The sequence below is a fragment of the Genypterus blacodes genome, unplaced genomic scaffold (assembly GCF_046128005.1).
Source record: "Genypterus blacodes isolate CSIRO-AG114 ecotype Tasmania unplaced genomic scaffold, CSIRO-AGI_Gbla_v1 ptg000054l_1, whole genome shotgun sequence".
In the NCBI taxonomy this organism is placed as follows: domain Eukaryota; kingdom Metazoa; phylum Chordata; class Actinopteri; order Ophidiiformes; family Ophidiidae; genus Genypterus; species Genypterus blacodes.
The window spans coordinates 1405678-1429007 of record NW_027466866.1 but is presented as its reverse complement, the minus strand read 5'-3'; the positions used below and the strand labels follow the sequence as shown (position 1 = coordinate 1429007).

General features: G+C 43.4%; 2 protein-coding genes and 1 long non-coding RNA gene across 5 annotated transcripts in view; 2 read left to right on the top strand and 1 right to left on the bottom strand.

Annotated features, from left to right (window-relative positions):
- The first annotated feature begins 585 nt into the window (after positions 1–585).
- Positions 586–11638, top strand: ppp1r2 (protein phosphatase 1, regulatory (inhibitor) subunit 2). Its single transcript, XM_076151308.1, has 6 exons — positions 586–1135; positions 5709–5816; positions 6198–6281; positions 7864–7958; positions 8941–9153; positions 9358–11638. The coding sequence occupies exons 1-6, from the start codon at positions 1005–1007 to the stop codon at positions 9375–9377; spliced, it is 651 nt and encodes a 216-aa protein (XP_076007423.1). The 5' UTR covers positions 586–1004; the 3' UTR covers positions 9378–11638.
- Positions 11639–12902: 1264 nt separating this feature from the next.
- Positions 12903–23330, top strand: part of LOC143001595 (arf-GAP with coiled-coil, ANK repeat and PH domain-containing protein 2-like) — a 35480-nt gene continuing 25052 nt past the window's right edge. For all 3 annotated transcript variants that reach the window (XM_076151253.1, XM_076151252.1, XM_076151254.1), the window contains exons 1-2: positions 12903–13278; positions 22855–22912. In XM_076151253.1, the coding sequence (XP_076007368.1) occupies positions 13226–13278; positions 22855–22912 (111 nt within the window). In that variant the 5' untranslated portion in view covers positions 12903–13225. The remainder of the gene's footprint in view (positions 13279–22854; positions 22913–23330) is intronic.
- LOC143001674 (uncharacterized) lies at positions 13770–17716 on the bottom strand. The gene is made up of 3 exons (XR_012963710.1): positions 17592–17716; positions 16583–16811; positions 13770–14138 (listed from the first exon to the last, which is right to left on the bottom strand). It is a non-coding gene; the product is annotated as an uncharacterized LOC143001674 (long non-coding RNA).

The following is a 23330-nucleotide window of genomic DNA, read 5'->3' as shown; positions in this document are numbered from 1 at the left end:
GGTAGATAGAGTGGAAGATACTTTAAGTTAAGGCCTTATAGAGAATGAATAAATTGTAGATATTGTACCCTGTGTTGTTAAGACACTTGTATTGTTCTTATTAACATTGAACCAGTCAAAGGCAAAAACTGTATTACTGATTTAAGTTATCATTAATGCAATTACGTTTTTGTAAACAATATGCCCATCTGTTTCCTGAATAAAATGCACTTTACTTTACCTCCCCCTTCCATGTGTCATCCAATCTAATGCTGCATATTGTGAGCTCTCTCGGCCACCGTACTTCCCACACCCTTTATCTTTTTTGCATTTGTCCCCAAATAAAAAGTGCCTCTGTGACTGACTCGCTCTTACAGCTCTGCGCTTCCGTATCTCTTATACATATACTACCAAATATTTGTAAGGTTGCAATATTTCCTTGCTGTAAGCGCCAGAAAGTAACCGAGTTTCATAATAAGTGCAATTGTCTTGAATTCCCGCTATTGTAGCACTGTTTGTTTAGATGACATCACTTGTTTTGGTTTTATCGGATGACATCATTGTTGTTAGCTTCGATTGGTTAGTTCGATGGCGTCATGGTCCTCATTTGAGTCAGCTTTGATATACTGTTGTAAGCGACATTGAAGATTTATTTCAAAGAACATTATCGGAAAGAAGTTATTAGTGACGGCTGAATATTTGATTGTACTAGGAGTCAAATCTCGCTTGGAAGTCTCGCGACGTTTCAGGTCCTAGTCTTCGCCGCCGCTCGTGCCGACAGCGCCAGTGATACAGCAGCAGACATGCTGGACTGACGGAAGCTCGTCGGATCCCCCGTTCGGTTCAACTTGACTGCGTGTACGAGTTATGACGGCGACCACGCTTGTGACTGATCCCGTTATTGATGAGTGATTAACCTGAATCAAAGAAGCAAAGAGGATCGGCTGAAGGAGAAGTCGCCGTATTCGCACAGTCATCAGTAGCAGCAGAGCCGCCGGTGTGACACTGACAGTCAGCGTGTGGGAATGGCAGCTCCGCGACCGATCAAAGGCATTCTGAAGAACAAGAGCAGCAGGTCCAGCGTCAAGTCGCTGCCGGACGACGCGACGGGAGAGATCCCCGATCAAGCGCCGGTGCTGTCCGAAGAGGACCAACAGTAAGTTTTGTTGTGGTTGTCGCAGGGGATGCTAGCGTTTACCGGCGACACCAGCTAGCTAAAACACTTGTTAGCCTCTCTTCATTCGCGCTAACTTATAAAGTGGTCAAGAGTTATGACGTCCAACAACTTGTACTGTTTAGTGGACATTTCTCGTAGCTTTTGGTGTTTCCCCCCGATTGTTATAGTTTCGTCTCCCTTATGAAAACGGGGGAAATCTTTGGGGGTAATTAAACGTCAGGTAAGTTGACGGTAATTGCGTTGCTTGGTTAGCTTGGTTGTTAGCCACCGTCAGGCAGCTAATCTGACTGTTAACTGCTCACTTGGTGAAGTTGTTGGTACGGAAACTGTAAACTATAATAGCTGTGTAGTCTATAAGTTAAATCAAACAGCGGCCCCCCAGCCAGCAATAAACACAAGACAAGCTAACGTAAACAAAACTGGCATGGACATATTTGGTAAAAATGTCTCCAACCAAAGATCAGATGTTCCTCCCATCCCATTCAACCATAATTCATTTCATATTGTTTCTTCCTCAAAGTGCTTCAACACTATTCTGATTGGGGGCGGAAGATTCAATGATCTAAAAAAAATCTTGACTATTTTTAATAATTTCATGGTTTTCCTGCCAGCAATGTAAAGTTATATAACAACATGAAGGAGGCGATGGTAGGAATGTCGCTCATTGTAAATACTTGATCAAACGTGTTCTCAGATGCTGGAATGATGTCATATTAACTATCTTTTATGAATGATGTCATTATGGGTACATAACCATTATGACATATGGGGGTGCATTACCATATATGGTCAAATTAAAAAGAAAACCCAAATGCATACGCAGGTTGGGTTGGTGCTTGTGTATTGTGCAGACACACACTCATAGACGTGTACCGCACATGTAAATAGTGTGTTTTGCCGCTTCACATCTCTGGTTACGAGCACTTCTTCACGGTGCATCTGACACTGACAGCTGCGTCACCTTGGAGCAGGTCAACAATGGCTGTGGAGCATTGGTGCGTGTCAAGAGGTAGAATCTCTCCTGGTAAAACCGCCTCGGCCACTCTGATGCCCACATTTGCTCCGGTTTGCTCACAGGCAGAGGCAGAGAGCAGGACGGACACAGTTTTCCCTGCCCAGACTCAGTCATCACTTTATCCTGCATGAAGGCTTTATAATTGGACTTTGCTGACATACGGAGGTTTTATCTGTGGCCTCTCATTGCTGATTGGGGGTTATTGTTCATATTGTGAAGTCTTAACATAGTGCGCTCCCTTGTGATATTGTTGAGCTCGTCTCAGGTGAAAGTACCTGGGATACAGAGGGACGTGTGTGTGTGTGTGAGAGGCCATCTCACCTTTAATGACTTGCTGGTTTTAATCCAGTAAGCCAGGAGGCATCGTTACCCCGCCACACACTCCTCAATGTGCTTTGTCGGCAGAAACGGGATACTATTCATTCTATTCAAAATGAGGCATTAATTAATCGCTATTGTCAGCAAGAGGCCACCCTGCTGCTTTTAATATGTCAGTGTCTAACAATCGATACACGATCAGATGGATGATCTTTAAAGCCCCCATACGTGACTTAAATGTAGTCCACTTTACAGTCGGGGACATGAATTAACACCACCCACAAGTCAGATGCTGCTAAATGTCAGAGCTAGCTGGAATCTCTGGATCTCTTGGATGCATGGGGTGTCCTCCTGGTGGGACGGTACCAGAATACACACGTGCAGGGGAGGAGACCAGATGGCACCCTGATCAGGTGCCAGAATCACTTCAGCCGGCTCCGTTTGAAGTGTGACAGGCCCATGTACCCTGAGCTTCTTCCAGAGGTGCTTAGAAATCCTGTCTGTCAGGGTGAGAGACAGGGTGTCTCTCTGTCTCTCAGGGATCCTAAAGATATTATAAAAGGATACGCTGTTGCTTCTCCTTTGCTTACAAGTTACAACAATACAAACTAAAGTTGCTCCAAGAAAAATAGGCCATGGAAGGGTGGCAGTTATTGGTGAATTCCATTTTTCGACTGTGCTCGATCCTTTTATGGACAGATACCAAAATAGGCTCTTTGATGGACAGGAAACAAAGAGAAAATATGTTTCTAGAAGGATTCTGTGTGCAGCGAAGCATGAAATCCACAGAGATGTGAAGAACAAGGGCTGACCATGCTGGAGCAGACTAGCTCTGTCAGCTCTGTTGTGTGGAAAACACACACACACACACACACATTGATCTGTATGCACCATAAACACAGTCTCATAGCTGAACATTATTTTAATAATACTGAATCACTCCTGCTTTTAATTCAGTTTTAAAGGCACAGCGTCACAGAAATTCTAGGAAATCTTGACGAGAACTCAGTTGCCCACAGTTAGGGACGTTTCCATCTATTTGGACCAACAGTACTTAAACCGGGACCTCTCACACTCTGCCATTGTCAGGCGTGCCTCTGTTCAGTCACCATGCATTTTGTGGACTTTGTCCCGTGTGTGCTTTTTTTAACAACCATTGTTGAAGCCAGCTGTGTTTATGGTTTGCTTGTAGGCGGCCCAAAAGTGCATTTCCTGCATCAATTGTGTGGCACGTATCACATTGCCCTCGTTACCTTTTTTTTACTATGACAGTAATGGGAGCATTCATTTAGTCTACTGCCCGTCTGTGTTCAAACAATACAGCTTCCCCGTGTAGATTTATAGGAAGGATGTGGATTTCATTCATTGAGAATCAGCCAGTATGGACTGTTGGTTACACACATTTACCGTCCACCTCTTAGAATAACTGTCAGCAGTTTTTATGTCCATAATAACCAGAGGCAATATTTTGATAACCCCACTTTCTTTCTGTGTGGTTATTTTATCTAAGTCTTAAGAACTGAAGTTGGACCATCACCTGTCAGTTTATCCTTTAAATCATTCACTGTTATTAAACCGGCACTGATGTTTAACACTCCAGTCATACATAATTAACAGCCGCTTCTATGAAACTCGATCCTTTGTCGCCGTCCTTCTGAGCCTCATCCCGGCGCTGTGACGGACAGTTGACTGGCAGGCAGCGTATCTCCGAGTTCACAGAGATGCGGACATGCAACCCTCCTTCCGTGCAGATCTGATGAGACAGAGGAATAATGTGGACGTCTCCATCATACCCTGCACTCTCTGTGATAAGGGGGATGATAGAATAGTAAAACATTTACGAGCAGAATGTTGTTAAAGTATAAGATTTCTCATTTTACCTTTTGTAGTAATGATGATTAAAGGTGAACTCCACACCTCACAGGGGTCATAGAGTTCATTCTGATGCATAAACGTTCCTATTTGAAGGATTTGTACCTGATGACACGACACAGGAGCTGTTACAAATTCACCTCCCTGCAGCTTTATCTTAGTTTTGTCTATTTAATGAGTTTTGACTGAAGCAGAGTGTAATCAGCAGTTGACTACACAGGTAGAATTGTCATTTACAGATACGAAGCTATATTTAGCCACTTGTTTTTCCCTGTGTGCCATCGTTTATTACAGCTTGCGTAATCATTTCTTCTAAATGAATGAGTGGACTCAGTGGGGGGTTCAGTGTGACAGCAGCAGACTGAATCCTACAATGTGTTAGATACACAGAGAGAGGCAGCAAAACACACACACACACTCACCTGGGTGCAGTTTTATCTTCCATTGAGTTGAATTCAAACCTTTCTGTTACAATGTCAACAAAAGCTGAACATTATCAGCGTCTCAAAGGCAGCGTTTATATCAGCAGTGCTATATTTGATTGTACAGGTGTACGATACACTGACGAGTAGGGTCGGGGTTTTTTCTGGGAGTGTATTTTTGCAACTTGGCATTTAGCTTGCACTCTCAGTCAGAGGTGATTCATCATATCCAGTGGCTTTTGATTTCAAGCACAAGGCCAAGCCGGCTGCTGTATACTGTAGGAGAGTTACGGGCTTTAACTCCAAACCAAGCGCCCAGAAGTGCAAGGGGTAGGTTTGAGAGGAAGTAAATGCTGGTGAAATAGCAGAGGCAAGAACGGAATTTAATGCACCCACTTCTTTTTATTCACATGTATTCTTTCATCACGTCACCTCAGGATTTACAGGCGCACGCAGGATTAATGTAATTTGCGAACACAAACCCCTGACAGAAGCGATGAAAGTTATTCCCCAGATGAGAACAAAACCCATGCAGGAGATTAGGTGCATCTGTGTGCCGGCCCAGAGGTGCAACAACAATCACAACAACTCTTCATGAAGCCATTGTTTCTGATCAGACCGCTGTTAGACCTTTGACCTTATTCAGTTTATACAGTATAGGTAGAATATATTTTATTTTTAGCTCTACAATTTAATCTAACAGGGTCAAATTGCTGTTTCGGGATTTTAATTTATCTAATGGCGCTGCAAAATCCTTATAGATCACCTCAGTACCAAAACAGCTATGATGTCACTTCCTTCACACCTCTGAAGCCAAAATTAAGCCTTTGAGCATTTTGCTGCCATTTTCTCGCATGTGTGTGTAGAATAAGAACTGTGGTTGCATTCAGTCCCGGATGAATTGGCTTCTCCTTTCCTTTCCCAGGAAGAAGTCCCAGAAATGGGATGAAATGAACATCCTGGCCACGTACCACCCGGCCGACAAAGACTACGGCCTCATGAAGATAGACGAGCCAAGCACGCCGTACAACAGGTCAGAGGACACACACACACACACACACACACACACACACACACACACACACACACACACACACACACACACACACACACACACACACACACACACACACACACACACACACACTTTGAGGGCCGATTCTGTTCACAAGAGGAAAACTGACAAGTCAACATTGAAGTGAAAGTGGATTTAAGTCATGAAATGCTTGAACATGTAAGAGTATAGAAGTGTTCCAATCCATCAGGCAGCTGTAGAGGTCACACTTCCCTCTTCATCCCTCACGCTCACCGTTCTCCTCTCTTATCTCCCGATTCCCGTCTCGCTACCATTACTTTCCCTCTGTTTCCCCCTCACTTTGCCCTGATGTCTACTCACTCTTGTCTCTCCTTGCAGGATGGTGGGGGACGACGATGACGAAGGGGCGCTGAGCGACTCGGACGGCCAAGCGGCGCTCCCGGTCGCCGACCTGGCGTCAAAGTAAGAACCCGTACGGGAGGGAAAAGGCTTGGATTGGTGGGGAGATCTGACACAGATCCTTCACTGATTACCAGAATAACTGACATCAAATCACTCCAAAAACCACAAGAAGTAATATCCGCAAAATGCTATTTGAGACCAGAAATGGTATTAAATGTTGTTTATGGCATTTATCTGCATCCACACCATCTCAGAATTGAATTTCTGCTCCACCAAACGTTACAAACAGTACAATAGGGAGTACAAAGCGTTACGTGACACAAAGTAGAATATTCTAGAATGCTTATTACGTTTGATTTGAATATGAAGTCACAGTTTCAGTGCGAGAAGGTTTTGCAGGAAAGTTTGACCTCAAACCGAAGCAGATGCTGTCGGCCACCGTGCTCACATAAGTGCACTGATGCAGGCTGTGGGCGAGTGTGTGTGTGTGTGTGTGTGTGTGTGTGTGTGTGTGTGTGTGTGCATGTGGGCCAGAAAGAGAAAGAGAGAGAGGATGGAGATGCGCTCCAGGCTTACAAGTCAATTAGCCGCCTTTGTTCACTTCCACACAAAGTGCCTGCCATTGTTTTGCGCTCCACTCTATAGTAAGACAGCTGCTCTATACACTCTATCACCCACTCAGTCCACTTTCGAACTACAATACTTCCTCAATAACTTGCAGAAACAGTCAGTAAATACTAACAATGGCGACAAACACTGGAATCGATGGCGGGGGGAAAACGTCTGCGTCTACACTCTGACATTTAACACGGCGTCACACTCTCCCCTCTCATCCATCACCCGTCGGCTTCCCCCCCTCTAATCATCCCTAAAGTACTCTCCTCTCTCCCCCGTTTCACCCTCTCCGTCCATCCACCTTGGATATCCGACACCGTTAATGTTATGGAAGTGAAGGCGGTGTAAAGGCCGAGCGAGAGGAAGCTGGAGCACGTCTGCCATTATTAGTCAGGAGGAGAATAGTTTGGAGTAAATGGAAGCTTCTCTCAGGCCGGCTCCACCGCTGCACCACCCATCACCAACCATTCAGCCACATCTGCTCCTTCCAACCGCACGCAAACCCACACACACACACACATCTACGCTCCAGCTCCCTTTAGAATGTGAGACTTACTGTCACAGTAACCCTGAGCCTCATTTCTGTCCCACGCTTCTGCACTCACACACTTCCTTTCCCAATGGCGTCGCTCTGCCTGGCACCGATGTTCCGATTTTGATGAAATGTGGGTTTGATAATCACTTCCAAAGCTGCTGTACCTGTGTGTGTGTGTGTGTGTGTGTGTGTGTGTGTGTGTGTGTGTGTGTGTGTGTGTGTGTGTGTGTGTGTGTGTGTGTGTGTGTGTGTGTGTGTGTGTGTGTGTGTGTGTGTGTGTGTGTGTGTGTGTGTGTGTGTGTGTGTGTCCTCAGTTTCACGAGGTGCAGAGTTTCTAATTTAGACTGAACTAGGAGCCGTGCCAGAATTCTAGGCCAAGCCGAAAGTCTGGAGGGGAAACAAAATCTAATTCACGCAGCGTTTCAGTGAGCAGCTGAGTGGAGTTTATCACCACTTCATTCTTATTTCTTTGTGTCCTTTTCCTCTTCCAAGGCTGGCAGAGGCCGAGAGCTCGGAGCCTCGCTTCATGAGGGAAGAGGAGGTGAGCAGCGAGGAGGAAGAGGAGGAGCTGACCCCCGAAGAGCAAGGTGAATGCACACTCTCTCTCCCACCCACCCACCCGCGCACACACACACACACACACACACACACACACACACACACACACACACACACACACACACACACACACACACACACACACACACACAGACACACACAGACAGAGGCTTCCTTTTATGTCTAGCGTCTCTAAAAGGGCGGATGACGGTGCAGAAAGCCAAGGAGGCCAGATGTCATCACATTGCAGCAGCGTGTGTCAAGAACACACTCAGGAAAACAGACCGGCAATGTTCCCTCCGTGGTCTCGACCTTTCAGTGACCTCCCTCGAGACACACATATGCACACAGAGAGACACACACACACGTCTCGCCGGAACAGATACATTTCTATTTGGCCGCAGTTTCTTATTCTTTAATATTTACACCAAAAGCACGCCAGTAAACTGTATGTAAAATATTGCGAGTAAGAAGATTTGTAGATATGAATGTTGTAGAACTTGCAGGCTCTTCACATTCTGCTCTGTGTGTTCTACTCGTGAGTGGCGTCAACATGTTCAGCCTGCAAATTGGTCTCCACACATCAATTACTGTAATCGGCCTCATCCAAAGCTGCACCTGTTGTTGTATTCACCAGCGTTACCCGGGCACCCACTTTCCCTCTCTTGAAACTGTGTCACACCCTGCCTTCCTCCACCCTCCTCTACCTCCTTATCATCCGTCCCAAGGTTACAGCACGTTCATACACGTTGTTGTTGACTGAAATTAAGTCTAAATGGGACACGGGTGTGAGTCGGGACATGGAGAACATTTGGTATTTGTGTTGCATGGCCTAGTTTTGATGATTAAGTCTCCATGTGACGAGCTCAGTGAGTCATGGAACCGATGTCTCACAAAACGTGTTTATCACTTTTTCTTTATCACAATCCTTAGAAATATCTGCTGTATGTTGTGTACAGTGTCTTTTGTCCGTCCTCTATTGTCTCCTAAACCAATTGGCCTTTTCCGCAGCGAAAAAGACGCAGTTCCAGATGATGAGGAAGATGCACTACAACGAGGGCATGAACATCAAGTTGGCCCGCCAGCTCATTGCCAGCGAGCTAGAAGATGACGAAGACGACGACGATGACGACGACGACGACGACGAGGACGCAGAGATGAGAGACGACACAGAGGAGGTCAAGGAGGAGACGGAGGAAATCAGTGTCGATCCGCCACAGGAGGGTAAGAGGAGCGCGAGGTCACGGGGTCGTTCACACACACACACACACACACACACACACACACACACACACACACACACACACACACACACACACACACACACACACACACACACACACACACACACACACACACACACACACACACACACCTCAGCAACCTTCTCCAAATGATTACAAGTTGACTCATCTTCTTCTTCTGCAGGTGATTCTCTGGACTCGTAGACGGCGTCCTCCCTCAGCTGCGGCCCCCTGTGTCTCGCTCCAGACGGACACAGCCACCCTGCGCTCGGTGTTTCAGTGTCCAGGGCGATACAGCAGAACCCCGCTTCACCACCAATATACCAACCAACCAACCAACCAAACAAACCCCCCCTCTCCTCCGAGCTAAATAACCCCACCGGTCACCCGTCTGTCCACACACACACACACACACACACACACACACACACACACACACACACACACACACACACACACACACACACACACAAAGACTGTGCAATATACCCTTCGAAACCCTGGTTCAATCTTCCAGGATCAACTCCCGCGTCCCCTTCTTCCCGTCTCGATTCCCCGTTGCCAAGATTTCCTTCGCCCTCACTTCTTTTTTGGGACCGTCGTCGCACTGAGGACCATGTGATGTTGGACCCTGCGAGGAGGACGACAGCCTTATTTAGACGCTGATGGACATCCAGGACATCCTTGTCTGGCTGCTCCACAGTCTCCCCCCCCCCCCCGAGGAAGCCCGGGGAAACCCCCCAACGTCCTCACCAAGACATACCTGAACGTTCAGGATGGGGTACTTGTACTAGGTGCAGTCCATGCACCGTTTCATTGATCATTTTGTGTTTTTGTTTTGTGACCATCCGCTCCATGTCATTCTCTCTTTAGCACATTCAGTCCGCAAAAGCATCATCGCCTCAAAAATGAACCTTAAAAATCTAACCTTTAACTTCTGTCAACCAACATTATTTACTGTTACACAATGGATGTATGCTGTAAGAGATCACAGCGACGCTTGCAATCAAACTGCCAGTCTTTTCCAGCTTTTTTGCTTGAGGATTAGGTGAAATAACGTAAAGACTTAAATCCAACAACACATTCAGACCCTCATTTGAAATTCTGGTTAGTAAATTTCACACCTCATAGGATCTATATCATATATTTGACATGCAGTTTGTCCAGTCAAGTCAAGTTTCGATCCTCCTCTGTTAAGGACAAACGAGTTAACACAGACGTATTTGCTCTTTGTAATCACAGGAGGGAGGATTATTAAAGCAGCACCTGACGGGTGTCACATGCTACTGATAAACAGGACTCAGCCCTGTTGAATATGGCACTAATGTTTAAATCATAGCGTTAATCTGCAGGCGCTTACGTAGATCTGACAGTGATTTAGACGATTTAGACGATTGGTGTGTTTCAGTTTCAGCATAGCAAAGTTTACTGAGGTAATAATGTACCACAATGCTTAGAAATGTCAGATCTACTTGAGTGTTTTGTGTTATGCTACTGACTTTTGAGTTGAAGGATTGAAGGAAGTGCATGATGCTTAACATGCTGGCGGGTGGACTTGACCACTAAGGTGTTTCCAGCGTTTTGTAATATTTGTATGTATGAGACGGTGATTTTGGAATCTTGGCGGGTTGCGAGGAGACGACCGACCGCCTCGATGCGCTCGGATTCACTTTGTCAGGCCGGTGAAGAATGAATGTTTATGTAAAGTGAGAGGGTTTGAAAGCGTTCCATTTTTGCTCTATGAGTTTCTTGCAGTTCAGTCTCTGCAGTGTTCCATGAGACGAGTGAGAGCGATGTGCCGCTTGTTTTCTGCATTTTCACCCAGAGAGAAGGAGAAAGGCATTTTAAAGAATATTCCATCTTTATTTTTTTTAATCAAGCAATCCGAGCAGGTATCTGAAACCTTTGTGTTCCTGATGGATCATAATGTGCTCAGGTTTTCGGTCCTGTACGATGGAGATATGAACATGTTGGTTAACACACTGGGCCATTCAATCGCATGAGCTCACTGATCCCTAAAAAGTGCAGATTTTGTTTTTTTTCTTCTATTTTTAGCATTTCATTTGTAAGCGGAAAGGACAGCAGAGATCCTGGATAAATGGTTTATGTTCTCATTTCGACAAAAGGACAAGATTGTCCACGACACGACTGAGATGATCACCCTCCCCTGTGGTGGTTATTGTGGCAAATGTGCCTCTTTATGTTTTTTATGTACATGTGTACGATGAATAGGCTCTGTTTCATGTTTTTGTTTTCAGATTTCCACTGTGTGTGTTTTTGTTTTGCATCATGTCTGTTCGTCTGCTCTGTTTTGTTTTGTTTTCATTGGGTGATGGTTTTTTTGAAGTCCCATGACTTGATACCTCTGTATTTGTTCTGTATGTCTTTTTGTATTTCAGGTTTGCATGTCCTTAATCACAAAGCGGTGTGCATTTTTGTCCTCCATTATTAAACGTTGATAACGACTGGTGTCTGCTGTGTCACACATTTTGATTGTGAATTGTTGGATACCTGATGTTGCTGCTTTTAAGTGCATATTTACATATGCATCTGCGCTGGATTAACAAAAAAATGCAAACATAATTATACCAAGCACACCCACTAGATATTAATGAAGTTTGATTTTTATTTCATATTGACATGAACATTGATATGCTTGGCAAATGGGCAACAGTGATGTAAAATGTAACATTTTGTAAAAGTGTACAACATGCAAAACTTGTGCGTACCAGGTGTCAGATCTCATGAAATATGTTGATTAAGTTCATAAGTGTGGATGCTGCACAAACGATCTTATAAGATAAACTTTATTTATCCCGAGGGAAATTGCTTGTTATTCATTATTGAATTAAAAACAGTCCTACACGTATCCTAAGTGTCACAGTAAAGAATAATTTTCAACGGAAGGTTAGAGCCAAGTAATAAAATCAGAATAAAAACTAATACACAAATATAAATAAAACAAGTATAACACAAATAACTGGTTTGCGTGCACTATCAATTTTACCACCAGATGGCGGTCATGTACAACGCATTGTCCTTTCCCTCTGGATTTCGAGTAATTCTAAATGGATAAATAACTTATTTGCCTAATTAACGTCTTGTAGGACATATGTTAGGCGCGTGAATGTGGAATAAAATACACAGTATAATCTAGAGTAGAATGGCAGGAGGCGGTTTTCCTGGCAGTCCCCGAGCCTCGTATACGGTTATTTTCAATGGATCAGGACGCGCCTGTCAACTCGCACAAAGGTTGTAGAGGCGGGACAGGAGTGCTCACTCCTTCACAGTTCCGTCGTCGGTGGAGACCCCTTGTCATATACAGGTAATTCTTGAGATGTATTTTTTTTGCCATTATATTTTTTAAGAAGCGATGACGATTATCTAAACGACGAACATTCATTTGTGAGGTATATATACGTATAATCCTGATTTCAACTTGATTTGTTATCTAATTGTTTAAACTACTTTCTGGAGTTTTCACAGTATTTCTTATTTCGTTTTCTCGTTTTTATTTGACTTCTATTTGACTCGTAAAACGCCCCAGAAAAAAACAATCACATATATTGCTTACTATTCCGTTATTCTGTTTTCATCTGACAGCAGAAATAAATAACTGTAATTTTATTAATTCAAGGTCTCGAGTTTATGGGATTGGTTTGGCAGATTAGAAAAAGGCAGGGAACGACTCATCTTGCCTAATAGACGATCTTCGTTTGATCCCTCGTAGTGTGTGCGTTGAGGGGAAGCGGCTATGACCTAGTAGCCACCGGACAGCCCCGTCCTGTTTCTGTCTCTTTCCGACTTTAGCAGCATTGTCGTGACCGTTCCGCCAAACGAACGCCGCTTTATGGTTGCACCGTCGCGACTTTTAAATCCTACACGCTGGCTTGACAGGCTAGCTGGCTAGCAGAGCGGAACGGGTGGAGTGGAGGAGCCAGCTGGCAGGACACCTCTACAGGGGGGGGCACGATAGCAAACAAGCTAATTAGCCGCACCGACTGAGCCTGGATTACTGTCTTCAACCAGAGAGAGTAACCTACAGTGGAAACATGAAGATAACTGTGGAGTTCGAGGAGTGTCTAAAGGACTCCCCCCGGTTCAGGTAAGCCATGTCCTCACAGCTTTCACCCCTCATTTTACGCTTTTATTTGTCACAGGGGGGAAAGTGGGCAGATGGCTAAGTGCTAAGCTAATGAGCAGTAAGTAGCTGTTTGTTCCCACTTTTCTATTTTTGTCCCGTAAGAAAGCTTTGGGTCCAGCCGGTGAGACGGTGTGGGACAGACAACCGCGTAAAGTCACACTGAACAGACCGTATGTGCAGCAGGAGACGGTGGCCCTGTGTTTATTTAATGGATATCAATCATGTAAAGATTGGACTTTATATTAAATATTTATGCCGGAAGCCACAGCAGCCTTCCAATCGCCATTGTTCAAGATTTCCCAGCTTGGAATTCGATACTTTAAACGCTTCTCCTTCACTGCATAAAATACAACACATTTAACTGTTTTTCAAAGTTTAAATGAATGGCAAGTCTCATTGTTTATTGTCGTTCTTTATGAAATGTACATGTTGGAAGCTGAAACTGGCAATTTCTTGGGGATATTTACTCCATAAATGAGTCAAAACATTACCATTCTTTGGATATTAAAATAGTTGGATAAGTTTCTGTTGCTTTACCAAATAATTAGTTGTTTTTACATGAGTCTTGCTCTCAGTTTGTATTGGCAGGGCTGTTATGACACGCTAACATTTGCACCACACATGTTTGATCAGTTAACCATCCAAAGTGTTTAGATGAGGAGAGTGAGCAGATGATTGGCAGGTGGTTGATCTTCAGGTATGGTCTTGTTACAGTTGTTGACACCCTTTTTTTCTTCTGTTCCTTTGCTCTATGAGAGATAGTGGCCCTGACCTTCCTCCTCCTCCTCCTCTTCCCTCCTCTGCTGCAACATCCTCTCTCACTAAATGGAGAACAGATGTTAGAAAGTTGTTTGCTGGGAAATGGACCAGTTTCTTTAACCGGAACATTTCCTTCTGCATTAATGTACAGGAGGAGGAACTTAAGACAACTTGTAAATGGAAACTGTGGTTTACATAAACATTGTATCCACATTCAATTTTTCTAACACATCAGTAGTGTTATTCTACTTCTCTATAACTGTTCCTGTTTTGGGACCTGAGCTGTGATCTTTCTCTCCTTCCTCTGTCGCCGTCACACTCACTCCAAGGCAGACTTGTCCCGCTTTGATCAATAGGCTCCAACGCACAGAGAGCTGAGTCATGCTGAGTGCTTTACATTCATCTGCATTAGTGATGGACAAGTCATGATTGTCTCTCTTAGAAACCTTTTATTCGTAAATCCTCCCCAAGAATGTTACTGGAAACGATTTTTCTCATAGGTTCCTCAATTTGTTTCTTCCTTATCAAACACGATAACACAAATTCAGGAAGCTCCTTTACAGCGTGTTAGATTTGTTATTATTATAAACGTTATAGCTCACTACTTCTGTGTTCCTGGCTTTGCTTTCTGCTCCTAAATCTCTCTGCCCGTCACACGTCTGCTCCGCCGGCCAAAGCGAAATTTGTTGAAATTCAATTTTCGAGGCTGTCTGCGTGTATTCAGCCATAAACCACATCGTCCGTCCAAACTTGTCCCGTCGCAGCAGTTCTGGATTCACACCCGTCCCCGGCAGAAACACGCCGTGTCGGTCAGAGTTGTTACATTAGCAGCTGCAGATTCCAAACTGTTGTTGGAGGAAAAGTGTTTTTTTCTTTTGTCATAAATTGTAACCCCAAAACGCAGTATTTGTTTCTGCTCATATCTAAGTTTCCAGTCACAATCACCAGCAGTTGGGTGACATTGCTAAGCAACCTCGCTGTCCATATTTTCAGTGAACTTTGACCTTTTGGCTCAGTCATCTATTAAAGTTTCCTGCCCTCTGCTCCACGCTGAGAAATTTGACTACACTTTTCCACTTTCACCGCCATTTGCTTCGCTGTCATTTTTCCACCACCCCTCTTGTTATGTTTGGCCATAGGGAAGGACAGAGAATAGAGAGAGAGAGAGAGAAGGAGAGAATGGATGAAAACACGGAATATACACCAGTGTTGAGCAGCTCTCACCCGCTCCACATCTGTTTCCATTTTGGTGTTTGCTTTCAACCCAGTGCCAGAGACGATGGAGCCCCTGAATGTGGACAGGGTTGTTTTCAAGTGGTACTCTGGCACGCCCCGGATATTTTCTTCTCATCCACATTTTAGTTGTGAAGCCGTTCTTTGGTCATAAAACCGTACATTCAGCCAGGAGGAGAGAGTCACTTTCTGTATAAAAAAAAGAACTATTTTTGGCAGCAAACCCTACTAGCCCAGTGTTCCACTTAGAGGGGACTTGGACTCGGCTATGTGACTTCTCCTGGATCCTCTGCAAGAATGCAAATTAAAAATTCCCTTCAAACGAGTTTGGCTTCACCTCACACACACATAACGAAGAAATGTTTTTGTGTGTAAAACCTTGACTGTGCCTTTTCTGGCTCTACTGTGCTAAATGAATATCTGCTATCGTAAGACTTGGATAAGTTTGAAACCTTTCCTCTTAACCAGGCCGACATGATCTCTAACCCCCAATAGGTTTTGCTTATACGGACCTTGGCTGAGTCCTCCGTGATATGAGGTCATTGGGTAAACGGTCCCAGGTCTAGTTTCTCCTGAGTCACTGACAGCTGTAGAGCCAACACATGACTGAGACACAAGAGTCCAACTAGAGGCCTGAGAGCAAACCAGGCTGAGTTCAGATTTTCATTTTCCTATCGGCTATTATCAGTAAAGGAAATGTTAGGACCGACTGTGATTCTTGTCAGATTGTTGATCGTAACACCTTTTGATAAAGATTTAGGTCAGAGCGAGTAATTAAACACCTGCCTCCAAAAGCTGCCATATTGTATGTCGTTGTCATTGTTGTTGACTGTGTGTGTCAGCTGCCTTCACTAGGTGGTGAGTGTGTGTTTGGGTTGTCCTCCTGCTGTGCTGGAGGGTGTGTGTGGTGCAGTAACACGGTGATGGTCACAGGGTTACAGGGTGTGGTTCCAGAGGACACAGTCCATTGTGTTGAGCTCCAGGACCAGCTTCAGTCTTCGGTGTTATTTATAGGAATATGATCGCGTCAAGCCTTCAGCAAATGTCAAAGTTTAAAACGTGTCAAAGCATTAAATCCACATATTCTAATTCAAACTAGGTAATTGGAAGCATGTTTACGTGTTTTCTCATAGAGTGGACCGTACAGCTTATGGTCAACACAGGAACCCTGAGATGCAAAGGTGAAAGGAGCCAAAAGATTTGTTAATTACATCATGAAGAGAGGCGGAATTTCCCCAAGAGCAGCCAAAAGTGTTTATCTTTAAGTAATGACCTCATCTTGTTGATGTTATTCTCCAGGAGCGTGGGTTTAATGGTGGGTTTTACCCCCACCCACCCACCCACTCCTTCTCCTCCTCCCGTCCAATAGCTGCTGCTTCACTCTGTAACAATTCCAGGATCTACGTCACAGCACTGAAGCTCGCCCCATTCTTTGCATTTCCATCCACAGATTAACAATATTAAGTCTCAGTGGGGAAACTCCAACAGCACTTGCTTGCTTTCTAGAACACAAACGAGAGTTCGAGTTAAACGTGCATTCAAGTTAAGTGTGTAAAGCGTTTACCCAGTGTAATCTATTTGCATTTCTAAAACGTATCCAAACAAAATGTTAACACTAAAAATGAAATATCTAGTAAGGTACGATCGGCCAGTATATCAGCCTGAATGTACTGGTATGGTTCTAGCAAGTGTTTATTATTAATTATTATAATGAATGTGTCAATATGAGCTTTATAATGGTTTATCCGAATCTGATCTTTAACTGTAATTGTAACCCATTGCATTGTGGGTACAGCAGCTGTTCAGCATGCCCTATTGGCACCAGTCCCAAACACACAGCCAGCTTTGTGAGTGAAACATGGATCGGGACATCCACTAGTTTTAATGAAGAGATAGAAACGTAACTCTGTGGATATCTTGTGGTATATTCTTCACTAGATTGTTTATCCTACAGATTCTCTCAAATCGGCACACAATGGAAACATCTTTCTATTTCTATGTACACCAGCCCGTCCTAAGGTCCATCAGTGTCACAAAATGTGGAGCAACAGGGATGGAAAACATCAACAAGACATTTTGCTCATTGCTTTATGCCGTCTGCACTTTGACCCTTCGGAAGAAATCAGATCGTCTCATGAGAGATATTGACTGTTTGTGACTCTGGAGTGTCGGCACTCGCTGTATCAGGCTACTGGAGATCTCAGAGGGATTTGAAATGTGCTTGAAAGCGTTGTGTTCACTGATTGTTTTGATCAGCTGTCAGGTGGCTTCAAAACACTCACCATTCATTCATACGGTCCCCTAAGATACAAGCGGATACAAACTTCCTGAAAAGCTGTCAGGAAGAGCAAACAGTCGTCGAGTTTCAGCTTTTGTCTTTGAAGTGCTGAGGTCACTGCCACGGGCCTGACGAAGGATCTGTTAAGTTGGCAGTGCAGATAACAAAACCTGTTTAACTACCTCAGTCCAACCTGCATGTTGGCCACAGCCCATTGGCCTGCAGCCAGCAACCACGCAGAGCTGGGGAGGCGTGGCAGCCTTCGTTTGGGATAGACTCATTCAATCGCTGCAAAGGAAGGTTCCTCTATGTATTATATTGTGGAGCTATTCTATGTAGTTCCACTGAATAATCTAATTGCAGTTGGTTAGTTATTAATCTATGGAACAAAGGAAGTGATCAGATGTTTTCAGCGACCCCAGTATCCTCAAGCAGGTGGCTTCTCTCTGCGTGTATTGTGACATATACTGAGTCAGTCTCCTTCTGCCTGATCGTGGTCGACACAAAGAGAACTGAGACCCCAACGTTCCTTCGAGGATGCTGACTCGGCCTCTTTCTCACTGATGTGGTTTCCGAGGATTTTTCCCCCTCTTCTTCCTCTCGGGCTTCAAGTCTCTTTCATACGGCTCAGCTCTCTTTATATAGCCACAGCTTCTCCCTCACACCCAAGCAGCACTTGGGATGTTTCACTTCCCCATTTTTGCATCGTTCCATTTAGTAACAAAGCTAGGAATCTAAGATAAATCTGATGAATCTGGAGTCATGTGTGTGCAGAGAGCTGTTCACTTGAACTCTTCAGCATTCCACTACTGAAACCAACACAAAAAGACGTTTTATAAGGCATTTGGGAGACAAAGTTTTGACTTTTGATAGTCAGCAGTGAGTCATACATGGAAAGACTAACAGAAGTTTATGGCCAAGAGCAAACCACAGGCTGTTTTATATTCAGCGGTTTCTTTCTTCATATGCTATCAAGTGGAATGAGCAGAGAAAGCAAATAATCCACAGCTACAGTTACAAGGACCGGCCTTTGTTTCATTGTTTACCTATCACCAGGACATTTCTATAGAGTGCCATGCCATCTTCAAAAAGCAGATACATGAATGATGCTACAAGAACGATATTACTACAAAACCTTTTAAGTGATATATGACTTGGAATGGAGTTGATGGAGCCATGATTGCTTGATTACATCTCCTTCCAAATGCTCTCTGTCTGCTGTTTTGGCATGTTCCATTACGATGGCAGATACTAGATATCTGATCTTTGCACAGAATTCCTTTACACAGAAACAGAAGAGCTCCATCATGGAGAATGTTTGCTCGCTCATCTTCCAGCTACTTATCACACTGTATGGGTTGTTGAGCGATGTAAGTGTCTTGATGGCATGCTGCGATTACATATCTTTAAAGTGATATACGTGTGCATTTCTGAGCGCTCTAGGAAAACATGAGGCACGCTCTTCACACTTTGCTGTGGTTTTTTAGAAGTACAAGTTCAGTTCGGTATCTGGAAGTGAAGACAAAACCTGTGATGTTTTCTTATTTCTCACCATTTCATTTTTCAGAAACTCAGTGTGAAAAATCATTCTTGGTATAGGTACATATAGTTATAGGTACTTTTAACAGTATTGGTGATCGACTGTATCTCCCTGTGAGCTACTTTTGATCTGCCTGTAAACATTCTGTACCTTAAACCTACATCAGATTGTGAGAACGTTAGAGAAAAGGACTTGGGTAAGGTTGCTGGTATCTTATAGGTTGTATACACAGGTAGTGTGTTGTTCAATGACTTCAAGACCTTTTAGTGTAAATAGTAAAGCTAAAATGACCTTGTTTTACCTGTAGATGTCTAACAAGCTCTATCAATGAAGATAAAGAATTAACAGATAAGCCACATTGCATAAATACATTAAGTATGACGGCAAAATCTTTGTGTTCTCATGGTTTTTATATTGTACGATTATACTTTATATTGCAACTAAGAATGTGTCCATGATTGCATGCAGGGTTTGTGTGTGGGTTTTATACCAACTAATAATACTGCTGCTAAAACAAATAAGTGTACTTATGGGACTGTGTGGGCTCCGGGTGTCAGCATTCACATAATAGCATGTTGCATCCCTTTGTGTTCATTAATGTAATGTAATTAATTGGACTGTGGAGCTGAGCAGTAATTAGGTCTGGTTCATGTGGGTCATCCTGAGACTCAACACTGCACTTTGGTGCTCATGCTCTTCATTGTTCTAATAGCTGCAGTGTGCCATAGTTAGTACTGTAGAGGCAGCATAGGTATAATGAAATCTTGATTCAACAAAGAGAGCAAAGGCCCTGCTTGGTCCAATACATCCAAACCATCTAAACCTGTAGAAATGCAGTATGGGCCACTTTTTAACATATTGTAGTGTTTTGTATTGTGGAAGTTATGGTGATCTACATGGTGCTTTGTGTTGACTGATACATGATGCTGCGGCTGATAAAGCGCTGAGCTCATTGTCGTCCATTTGCATGATCTGTTGTCGTCTGTTTTCCTTTGTCATACACACCAGCTCCAGCCCATAACATCCACCGCATGACATCATTGTGAAATTGAATGAACTGCTATTTGGAGTCTTTGGACTTGGGTTGGTCTCATTACACTGTGTGCTGCCCGGTCACATGTTAGAATTAAAAGTGTGTGCCCGTGTGTGACTCAGGCTGGATGAGCACCACAGGTCAGAGCTGAGGCAGATTACAAGAAAACAAGCCTGTGGTTTGATAGGAGTGGACGGATTTCTCCTTGGTTGTCATGGTCTCATTTTCATTGGTTTTCAGTGAAAATGTGTTCCTCTCTACCTGTCTCATTTATTCACCTGGAAGCCCTGAAGCATCATTCCAGATAGTAGAATGTTTAGTTTCGTGAAAGGAATGTTGAATCATCTCATGTATTGTTCCCCTCTGCTCCAAATTGCTAACGAGTTGAATTGCTAACCAAATCTCTTCAAATCAACCGTAAAAATATTAAACTCAATATTGTTCCCTTAGTCACTATAGGCCAGCTGTGACAGTAGTAGTAGTATTCAAGTATTTTAAGGCTTTGGGTGGGAGGACATAAAGTATATGGGGTGAAGCATGTCACTTCCTGTTGCTGAAAGAATTATATTCATGCAAGTCTAATTTTGTCACTGAGACACATAGGGCTTAAAACATTTTATGTGACCAGAAAATAACAGGCACAACAGGAGATAGACTCTTGATCTAAGGAGTGAGCATCCTCCCTTATACAAAATGTACATATATGGGGGTAATGCAACTGTTAATTCACATAATTACCTCAGCTTAGGACTCTGAATGGCCACTGGTAAGGTCTGCTGGTACCTGATCCTGGCAGAGGTGCAAATACAGTAAATGAACTTGGGTACCAATCCCAAATTAAAATACAAATTTAATACAGAAGGTATTTGACCAAGCATTTCCAAGCAATCTTTGGTGCTTTGCAGTTTTCAATATTGTTTGTTTCGTTAGTGCTATTGAGGTTTGATATACACTGCATATTGCTAAAGAGCTACTTATGAATCCATTCATTAAGATGCAGCATAGTGTGCTAATTTGTACAGCGATCCGTCGTCCCTGTGCTTTTTTAGTTGTTGACAGCTCTCAGACGTGCCAGGCTGCATGTTTCCCCGTGAGAGTGGCCAGATGTTGGTGACTGTCAGTGTAAGACCAGACATGTGAACAAACATCTGGAGGGGGGGTGTGACACCCACCCTCCGCCACAGCAGCTGTGTGTCCCTCCTAATCCCACATGCAAACACCAGACACGTGAATTTGAATATAAATATACTTAAACTCTCATTCCTCTCCCACCATGTTTTGCCTTGAACCAGTTCATCCCACTAATCTCAACATTATCCTGCAAGGAGAATAAACACCCACAGAGCCTCCTGCACCTTTTCCTCTATACTTAAAATGATCCCTTATGATTCCTGTCAGATCCTGCTAACTGTGACTGTGAGAGACGAGGTGTTTGAAGAGGCTTAATTAAAAACCCCCCATGCTGATAACACCCACCCACCCTCTCTCTCTCTTTATTAATTAATACTTTTAATTTGGGCTTAATCACTTAGGCCCACAACGTACTTACAGCCCACACGAGACTGTAACTAATATTTAATAAAGGGGGAGCTAAAAATAGAAATGTTAAAGAGTGTATTAATTTGATACCACTTCCTCTACCACAGTGTAATTAGTGTTTGGTAACCAGCTGAGGTATGATTGTGTCTGACTAATATGTTCAAGGATTAATTAGAGAATCAAACATATTAGGCCTTTAAATATCTCCATATCTTATCCATATTTTACATTTACAGAATGTTTTTAACTTTTGGCATTTATTAGAAACATAAGTGGTCAGATTTTCAAGAAACAAGGAACTATTCCCTGACCTTACTGTATAGAGATTACATAACTCTGTCTGTCTGTGGACAATTACTTTCTAACTACTTTAACGTGTGTCATGTAAAAAGAAAAACACATCTGAAAGGTGCTCCACAACCGATGCTTTAACAAGCGGTCAAATTAAATTTTATGACGTCCTGGACAAAGTCCCTCAAAGATCTGCTTACATTGCTGACTTTTACTGTTGGTCCCACTGTTTATTTTATGGTATCATTTTCTGTTTTCCCATTATCCAAGCTCACGCAGCAGATCATGGAGTCAGTATTTATAGCGTAATAACCAGTAGAAATACTACAATAACACTAAGCCCGTGTATCGGTCATAGACAGTGTTATTTATCAGAGGGAGTGGAGATGAATCAAACTAGGCTGTGCTGGGATTGGGTCCTTTCAGTATCGTTAATGTCTGCCTTGGCATTCTCAAACTTGTAAACTGTCTTTCCTGTGGAGAACCAAGCTGTGCTTTGTCACGATTTTAAGAGCAACATGCCAAATCGGGCTCTATAGGCCTGTGGCATTACCCAAAATGGCCGCTCTCAGTCTGGCTCTTGTGGCGTCCCTGCACACATGTATTTGTCTGAGCTGTAGCAGCAGTATAGTATGATGGACTGCAATTGTAGGTTTCACAGTATAAATCAGTCAGATTAAACATTTTGTCTTGAAGGGCTGGCCAAAATAATCGGTATTCCATTTCAGCATTGATGCGTTGCCCTCATTAATTTTAAAGCTTCCATTTTTCTCTACAGCAATGTAAAGTTCTGTCATGTGGGACATTGATGTCTTTGTGATGCTGGTTTCACACTGAATATAATTTTGTGTTTTGTTTCCTCAGAGCCACCATAGAGGAAGTGGAGGGGGATGTCTGCGAGTTGGAATCCAAGCTCGACAAAGTGAGTACCACCCATGACAAATATTCTTTAATTGTCAATTGTAAGCCCAAGGTTGCTGGTTTTCCTCTATAGTGACCGGTCTGTCACAGGCAGAATCTCTTTGAATAGGAGACTGTAATTAGGACTAGACCGGCTCTCAGCTCTTTGTTAAAAATGCTCATTACGCTGGAGTCTGCAAGTCAGCAATTTCTAGAAATCATTATTTACTCCAAAATGTCTTAGTTGGATAATTGGACCTAACTGCTGGACATAATGCATTTATTTTTATTTTGAGAAACCATCATCTTCTATTCTCATAATCACATTTTGCTGCTCAAAATCCTAAACATTATTAATCTTCAACTCTATCGGCCACCTTTCACTTTGTCACATTTTGTACGTTTATGTTCACACCATGTCAGATGTTTTATGTGTCTGT